This window comes from Primulina huaijiensis, chromosome 13 (genome assembly GCF_012295235.1).
Source record: "Primulina huaijiensis isolate GDHJ02 chromosome 13, ASM1229523v2, whole genome shotgun sequence".
NCBI classification, from domain to species: Eukaryota; Viridiplantae; Streptophyta; class Magnoliopsida; order Lamiales; family Gesneriaceae; genus Primulina; species Primulina huaijiensis.
In genome coordinates, this window is record NC_133318.1 from 17,421,942 (window position 1) to 17,431,509 (window position 9,568).

Below are 9,568 nucleotides of genomic sequence, written 5' to 3' on the forward strand. Positions count from 1 at the left end.
TTTTTTTTATTTTTACACTTAATTAATTTCTAATCAAAATATTAAAAATTTTATAATTAAAATTTCAAAAAAATATTAATTTATTAAATATTAAACACTTATATTAAATTAATCAAATTAAAAACTAAAAAAAATAAAAAAAAAAATTGTGGCACAGCAAAATTGTTGCGCCACGCGTGGAGCAGCTTGTAGAGCTGCTCCAATCCACCGGCAGTTTTGGTGCTGGATTGGAGTGAAATATCATGGCACCACGATGGTTTGACACCAATGTGGTGCCATGATTGGAGATGGTCTTAGAACAGTATTTTGTCCATTTTAATTGTTTTGTTATATCAAAATACGTTAATTTATTTTTAATTAAATAAGCATGAAATTCAACATCCATTATTATTAATATTATATACGACAAATAAAAAAATCTTTAATTAATAAAATTTGAATAATTAATCATAGACCAGTCAAATTAACTAGATCAACTCTAATATTAATATGATGTAATTGTTTTGCTCATCGATGATGTAAATTATTATTGAGTAGGTCTCTTGTGAAACAGTCTCACGAATCTTTATCTGTGAGACATGTCAACCCTACCGATATTCACAATAAAAAGTAATACTCTTAGGATAAAAACTAATATTTTTTTATGGATAACCCAAATAAAAAATCCGTCTCACAAAATACGATCCGTGAAACCGTCTTACACAAGTTTTTACCATTATTATTCTTCGGTTTTCCAAGTTCAGATAGCTCAAATGAAAAAGCGTGTGGGTCCAGGGACTGACATGCAATTTATGCTTATTGTCGGGGATTTCTGTATAATTTACAGGTTGAGTTCCAATGATTAAAAAAAATGATTTTATTTGATTTTGTTGGTAACTTGGTATGAAGAAGAGATATTGTTGGTATGAACTAAATTATTTCGAGTGGACAAAAGGAATTTCTCGACCCCATCTGATTACTTTTTTTTTAATCATTTAATGTTATTTGTTTAAATAAAGAAATTATAAATATTTTAAATTTTTATAAAAATCAGCGAATCCATCAAAAATTAGTTAGTTGGATTTGTGGTTCTAAACTTATAATTGTGACTTTTTGTTAGGTAGGATTTTTCGTCATTTTTTGACTGAAATTAATGTGGGCTTTGATTTTCATGGTGGGTTGGGGGCTGTTGAAATTATAACTTTTTTGAAAAATAAAATTTATTTTACTTAAATTATTAGATATATTAAATATCAAAAAATATTGTATATGTAATCTCCAAATTAAGGTAATTTCTAAATTTCCTACACCAAAAATATTCAATATAAAATATGTGTATATATATATATATATTGTTGTTACTTAAATTTTACATAAATTTTATTATTGTTGTTACTTATTTCTTCACTTTTTCCAATCCTGCATAAATCTACAATAGTCACATATATAAGGAGTGTATTTGTTGCTGAGCTTTGCAAAAAAAATTTACAAATAAGATATTTTTGTGGAGGCGATAGATTTCTACGAGCTTTGTAGAATCTCACATATTTCTAAATATTTTTAATGAATCTTATATATTTATTATGCATGTTTTTTTATTGAACTTTGTAAATTTTTACATAAAACCCTATAGATTTTCTAATTTTTTATTCTTTTTTTTAAATAGCAGTTGAACATGAATAGCTTTTATTTAATTAAAGTATTTTTATCTATCAATATAAGTATTTTTTTACTTATTGATGTATTTATGAAAAACGATAAATAAGTCAAAACTAAATTTATTGTAATTAAACTTCAATTATTCAAACCAGTTCAACATATTTATTAAGCTAATTAGCCTTTTTAAAGATACATAACAATAATTTTCAAAATAATTTAATTCATTTTAAGTAAAATTTTGTATAAAAAAATATATCAGTTTTGTTTTTGACAATATATTTAACAACANAATGTTATATAATAATTAATTTAAAAACTAAATTTTACTCATTAAAAATCCCATGACATTTTAAAACTTACAATTTTATATTAAATACTACTAAACTTTTATAAAAAATATAAAAATCTGGATCGAATATCTCGTTGTATCTTAGATTTTAATTCTTATACTTAATAGGATTTCATCGAATCATTAAAAACGCATTAACATTTTGAATATATCTAGCCTTTTGAATATCACATTATATTTTAAAACTCTGCGAAGGTTTAAAGTGAATATCACTAAATTTTAATACAATATATAAAAGTCTATATCAAATATTGACATTTAAACTATGAAAAAGTCAATAAAATCATTGAACCAATACATACTAAATATAAAACTTTTAAAAGCTTATAATATTTTATTTAATGGCAACAAATAAAAACGGAGGAACTTGTCCGCAGAAGCGCGTTTATCCAAATTTTAATTGGTCAACCTAAGAAGTGGAATCGCAGCCTGCTGGGGGCCGATTGGAAAAAGTCAGTCGACAAGGTTGATTTTAATTATCTCACAACACACGTTGATGGGTTTGTTGTATGCTTTCCCGAGCTATAATATATTCGTTCACACTGCTACAATTGAATTTTAAAGTCTTCGAATTTGACTCGAGTTTGGCTCGACTTCGATCTTGAATCAAATTCGATATATTATGTTGAAGTTTTATATGAATCTTGATTTACCAAAGGGAAGATATACTGAATTTTTTAAAATGAAATTTCAAACTTACAGTTCCTATCACCTAACAACAACATGGGAAATTACACACACAGCAATTTTGTGTTTTATTTTAATGTGGATTTATCATCATTTAATTAATTGTTTGTGGCCAACCACGTTATTGCCTATAAATTCACTCCTAAGATGCTAAGAACATCCATCTCTCTTTTTCTCTGAGCTGAATTCTCTTCAAATTCTTGCAGTAAATTAAATCAAAAGCCATCTGTGTTGGGATTCTGTAGAAATGGTGAATATCTGTGCCGCCCATGTCGTGCCGCCGGCGGAGCCGACCCCGAACGAGGTCATGTATCTGAATGCATGTGATCAAATTAAAGATATAACACACACTCCCACCATCTACTTCTATAAACATTCCGCGGCCTTGGAAGCTGTAAATGTCATATCCAGGCTCAAAGATTCACTCAGCAAAGCCTTGGTGCTGTTTTACCCGCTTGCAGGGCGGCTGAACTGGGCGGAGGAAGGTGGCAGTCGGGTGGAGCTTCACTGCAATGGGAAGGGAGTCCTCATTTTTGAAGCTGAGTCGGACGCTAAAGTTGAGGATTTCGGGGATTTCACGCCAAATGCTGAAATCCAGGCCCTGATTCCTTCCATGGATTACACTACTCCGATCGATCAGATCCCGATGGTTATTGTTCAGTTGACAAGGTTCAAATGCGGAGGAGTTAGTATTGGCATGGGGATTTCCCACGTCATGGCTGATGGTCCGAGTGCGCTTCATTTTGTCAATGAATGGACCAAATTCGCTCGTGGAGAAGCCGCCGGGCCTAATGTCCCACCGTTTCTTGATCGGAAAATATTGGATACCGAAAAACCATTGAATTTTAAATTTGACCCGGCGGTGCTGCGTCCCCCGCCTACTTTAATCGGCCAAGAAGACAGCATGGAACAGAGAAAAAAGCCAATCACAGTCGCTTTTCTCAATCTCAGCAGATTACAAATCGAGAAACTCCGCAACAGAGCCAACATGGATTTCGATGCAGAAAAGAACGGGAGCAGCCGAGGCTACAGCAGATTCGAGGCAGTAGCAGCCCACATATGGCGTTGCACAAGCAAAGCACGCGGCCACATCCCTGAGCAGCAAACAAGCCTACACTTTCCCGCGGATTTCCGCAACAAAATGAATCCACCCCTTCCAAAAAGCTACTTCGGCAACGCCCTGATCCGAGTCGAGGCCACGGATAATTCAGGAAACTTACTGTCAAACTCCCTCGGCATGGCTTCCAGGAAAATACGGGAGGCCGTAGGGAAAGTGACTGAGGAAACAGTTAGAGCATATTTAGATTTCTTGAAGGGATTACCGGATGTGGGTCGCTTCAGATCCTTGGACAACAACGGGAGGCCAAAGGGAGATTTTTACGGCAATCCGAATCTGGCGATTATAAGCTGGACTGCGCTGCCGCTCTACGGGGCAGATTTCGGGTGGGGAAAGGAGATTCATTTGGGGCCTGGAATGATGGGATTTGATGGGAAAACATTCATAATTCCTGGACAGAATGGAGATGGTTCGTTTAATGTTGCAATATGGCTGCAGGAAGAACACATGCCAGCTTTCAAGAAATTGTTCTATGATGATATTTGATCATCAACAACAATTTGTTTATGTATCAAATTCAATAACTTTTCTGTTTGTTTGGTTTTATTGTGTTTATATATACATATTATACATACACGTTAATGTATTAATGAAATTAAACTATCAAGTTTGCAAGCATGAATATATCAGTTTTTTGCCATATCGATCTGTTAAAATAATCATGTCATGTTCATTTTTTTTAACAAAAATAAAGATATAATATATATATATATATATATAATTTCATATGTTTTACTTTAGGGCTGAGTTGTAATAAATTTTGTTTTTGATTTTTTTTAAAATCACAACTCAAGTGTGATCTCATTAAATTGCCATTGCCAAGTCTTTTGGAGTTATTGACAACGTTCAACGTGTTTACCTATTCATACATGCGTATCTCATATCTTTATTCATAAAACAAGTCAATCATGTTCATATTTACAATAAAAACTAATATTTTTGACATAAAAAATAATATTTTTCATAAATGGTACAAATTGACGATTTCGTATCACAAAATTGATACGTGTGATTGTGTCACAAGATTTTTTTATGTTCATATATATTTTATGCTCCATTGCGTGTATAATAATTATATTTTTTTTTAAAAAAAGTATACTATAATAGTCAACTACATGTAGTACTAAAAAAATCAAATTAAAATTATAAGAAAAAAATTCATAATTATAACCGGAGGACTAGCTTCTATCAATAATTTTCTAGCGTGAATTAGGATTAATCTACTTCAAGGTGAAAATGATTCAATTAATAAAAATCATTCACTTGTTCTGATGCTCCATTTATATACATGGGGAGACCAATCGAACTCTCTTTCGTGCCGAATTTGATAAATATAGTTTCATTTAAGTCAATAATATAGGGCCATCCCACTTTAAAAAAAAATTGTTGAAAATTTCTTCGTGTCTTTCATTTTCATCTTACGTAAATGAAAAGATATACACAATTACACTATATATTTATTAAAGTCATAGTTTAAGGGTCTTTGAACATTGCAATTAGCCTACTTGTTGAATTGGCTTTGATACCCCATAAGGATCCGGGTCGCTGATGACCCGGACACTATCAAGAGCCCGAGCACTACATATTTTCCAAGTATTCTTCGAACAGTCAGTTCTCCCGGTCTCCCGCGCAATCATCGCCCAAACTCTCATATAAGTACCCGGGTAATCAATTGCCCGAGCCACCTCGAGAATTGAACCACACTCGAGTATGATTGATACAGGACGTCTAATCTGTCAGAACAACTTGGGTTTGAAGTGTCCTAGAAGTCATCAGAAGATAGGGTATGGGCAGCCAACCTACCATACTTAATAGGTAGCACTGGAATCGAGGTACCTACCTCATCTTCTACTATAAATAGCAGGTATTAATGTAATTTACCGATTCTGAAATCTTTGAACTCTTAAGCATTACACATATTTTCTCCCAAATATTGCTTGTGTTCATCTTCAACCTGCTGACTTAAGCATCGGAGTGGCCACGCCGGACACCCCTCCGGCGCCCATTCACGAGTTCTTTTCATTGTTTGCAGGTGCTATTGAAGCCATTATCTTCACTCAAATTCCCTAAAAACTATAAATTATTGATTTGACTCGTTGGAGCTCCTTACCCGATTCACCCATTTCAACGAAGTCACATCAGGCTTCAACATTGATTTTATTGCTTCACACTTGCTTGCATAAGCATAACTAGTGTGTGATCGTGTTCGACACAATCCGCTGTCATGACAACCCTTTCCGGTGAATCCCGGAGGCCGGACATGTACAGTAGTTCGTCGTTCGACATCCATATACGTCATGTAATACATACAGAAGACGAGAGACGTGCTCAAATTATTTTTATTTTTATTTATAATTGGGAACAGGTATTACCAACAGGCCAGTCGCAGTTGAATCTTATTTTAGTTAAAAGACATCGTATGTTTTTAACATTAAATTTACAGATATAGTTAGGTGGTCATGTTAAATGGATCTAGCTGTCACTTTCAAATTCTTCATAGATGGCTCATTCTATTATACATAGAGAATATTACTCCCGGTGCATGACACTCTCATTGTATTTGTTGAAAACCGAAATAAATGAACCAACATAAAAATCAATTATTTTGGTTAGTGATCGAATTAATCGAAATTTTAGGGAAAAAAACAAATGAATATTTAAAATGTTGAAGAGTTTAGTTAAGAGTTCTGAGTGCTCGGAAAAAAAGTTTGACATTTTGTCTATATATCATCATAACTAGAAATAGAGGAAATGAAAGATTTTGGCGATGCCGCAGGAAAGATAGGTGTTAGGTTATAAACCTAAAAAATATATCAACCCAAAATGTTTGTGTTAGGTGAGGTGAGGTCCGCTGAATAAAAAATTAAGAAACTTGTTTCCCACCTATGTCAGATCGATTTTGTTATAAAATTGAACTAGTTATAAATAGAGCTCAATTTCTTCGGTTATTGTATCTCAAAATCAAAAGCTTTTTAGCTTTGATAAAAAGAGATTGCATAGAAAAAAAGAGTGTATTTTTTCTTTAGTGCGAGAATTCTCTTGTGTGAGAGTTAGAGAAATTATTTTCTCGGTATACTCGGGTTGGGAATGTGAGAAATATTGAGTGTATTGGTGTATACACTTGTTGTAATATTTATTCAAGTTATAAAAGTTGCAATGCTCCGTGGACGTAGCCTATATTGGGTGAACCACGTAAATCTTTGTGTTCTTGTTGATTATTTTATTCCGCATTTTTAGGTACTATTATTATCGTGATCGGCATCGCTTCGGTGTAATTCCCCAACAGTTTGGCTATTGGGTGATATAATTTTTTTGAGTTTATAAATCGATATTTATTTGTTTAATGTATCAATATGAAACATGTGTAACATTTATTACCTCTTTAGAAGCCGATGTATGTGGCGTACCATTCTAGATGGTTGTCACTCACCTTTCAGTATGATAGTCTTTTTCTATGTCACTCTTCCGTTACGTCAATTGTCAACCAGAGCACGAGTATTAGGTTGTAAATATAACACCGATCACATATTAACTTGATTATAAAAATCTTATACAAAGATATCTTAACCATATCATTGTTCATATATATGATGCTCACCTATCGTATCCAACAATGAGATGACACACATCTATGAATATGATGAATGAAATATATCCAAATTATACGTGTATAGTTGACAGTAGATGAATACCACATCATTAATAAGCACAACAATTCATTAGATGCTTTAATACTTTTATCTATTCAAATGAAAGCAATACTTGCTTATATANAATTAACGCATCTTGAATTTAGAATCTGATTTTATTTTCTTGTTATTTGAATATATCAATATACTTAGTTTTCAAAACTTTGTGAGAGCTGGATTTTTGAATGTGTATTGAAAGATAGCGGGATGGGTTTATCATAATGCAAGACCAATATGCTAGTTTTCAAAACTATGTGAGAGCTGGAGTTTGCTAAGTGTGTATCGAAAGATATCGTCGGTATATTACATTGCCATCCAAAATAATAAAAATAAATAAAATATTTGGGTTAATTTGCAAAATTTTGAAAAACTCAATTGGAAAACAAAAAATTCAAGCATATATATATATAAATACGTAATTCACCCCCGTTCAAATATACCACCCAATCATTGAAGAAAAACAGAAAGGAGGACATAACAGAGAACTCATCCATTGATTATATCATATTTGATCATAGAAGCATTTCTTGAATTCTGGCATGTGTTCTTCTTGCAGCCATATGGCAATATTAAACGAGCCATCTCCATTATGACTAGGAATTATGAACGTTTTGCCATCGAAACCCATTGGTCCAGGTCCCATATGGATCTCCTTCCCCCATCCAAAATCTGCGCCGTAGAGTGGCAGTGCCGTCCAGCTGATGATCGCCAGATTCGGGTTTCCGTAGAAATCTCCCTTCGGCCGGCCGTTGTTATCCAATGATCTGAATCGGCCCACGTCTGGTAGATTCTTCAAGAATTCCAAGTAGGATCTCACTGTGTTTTCGTTCACCTTTTCAACTGCTTCGCGTATTTTCTTGGAAGCTGCACCGAGGGAGCTCGATAACAGGTTTCCTGAGTTATCAGTGGCTTCAACACGGATCAGGGCGTTGCCAAAGAAGTTTCTTGGAATGGGTGGATTCATTTTGTTGCGGAAATCAGCAGGGAAGTGTAGGCTGGTTTGCTGCTCGGAGACGTGGCCGCGTGCTTTGCTTGTGCAGCGCCAGATGTGAGCTGCGACGGCTTCGAATCGGCTGTATCCGCGGCTGGTTGTGTTCTTTTCTAGTTGGAGTTCCAGGTTCGCTTTGTTGCGGAGTTTCTCGATTTGTAGTTTGCTGAGATTGAGAAAAGCGACAGTGATAGGCTTCTTTCTCTGTTCCAAGTTGTCCTCTTGGCCAATTAGCGTCGGCGGCGGCCGCAGAACCGATGGGTCGAAGGTGGAATCAAGTTGCTTGTCTGTTTCCAGCACTTTCCGATCGAGGTATGGCGCAGAAATGGGTTCACCGCCGAGTGAAATTTTCGCCCACTGGTCCACGAAGTAGAGAGCGCTCGGCCCATCCGCCATGACATGTGAGATCCCGAGGCCGATGCTAACTCCGCCGCAACGGAAACGCGTTAGCTGCACTACAACCATCGGGATTTCATCAATCGGGGTTGTGTAATCTACGGAAGGAATCAAATCCTGTATAGACGAGGTCGGAGTAAAGTCCCCAAAGTCCTCCACCGCCGCCTCCGACTCCGCCTCAAAAATCGGGACACCTTTTCCATTATAGTGAAGCTCCACCCTGCTGCCACCTTCGGCCGACCAGCTCAACCGGCCCGCCAGAGGGTAAAACAGTACCAACGCTTTACTCAGCGAATCCTTGAGAATCGAAATGGCATCCCCGGCATCCAACGCGGCCGAGTGTTTATAGAAGTAAATAGTCGGAGTGTGTGATATGTCTTTGATCTGATCAGAAGCGTTGAAATACATGGCTCCATCTGGGGTCGGCTCCGCCGGCCGGACTACATGTGTAGCTCTCAGCGTTACCATTTTTTGTGGATGACTGCAGGGGTTACTGGAAGAAGAAAGAATGAATATTATATATGGCGCGAGCAATCTGAGTTGCAGATTGATGGGTGGTGGTAGGTGGCAACTACTCATTTGTAAATATGTTCATTCCATTTTTAAAATTCTCGATATATATTTTAACTTTAATTAATAATTAACAATTAATAATTAATACTTAATATAAATAAGTGACAAGAGCACGTTACGTGATTATATAT

The 9,568-nt window shown here is 35.2% G+C and overlaps 2 protein-coding genes across 2 annotated transcripts; one reads left to right on the forward strand and one right to left on the reverse strand.

The window, feature by feature from the left end:
• The first annotated feature begins 2,740 nt into the window (after positions 1 to 2,740).
• Positions 2,741 to 4,431, forward strand: LOC140990890 (spermidine hydroxycinnamoyl transferase-like). The gene has a single exon (XM_073460729.1). The coding sequence runs from the start codon at positions 2,922 to 2,924 to the stop codon at positions 4,275 to 4,277; it is 1,356 nt and encodes a 451-aa protein (XP_073316830.1). The 5' UTR covers positions 2,741 to 2,921; the 3' UTR covers positions 4,278 to 4,431.
• Positions 4,432 to 7,783: 3,352 nt separating this feature from the next.
• LOC140991738 (spermidine hydroxycinnamoyl transferase-like) lies at positions 7,784 to 9,370 on the reverse strand. The gene has a single exon (XM_073461864.1). The coding sequence runs from the start codon at positions 9,330 to 9,332 to the stop codon at positions 7,983 to 7,985; it is 1,350 nt and encodes a 449-aa protein (XP_073317965.1). The 5' UTR covers positions 9,333 to 9,370; the 3' UTR covers positions 7,784 to 7,982.
• Positions 9,371 to 9,568: the final 198 nt, after the last annotated feature.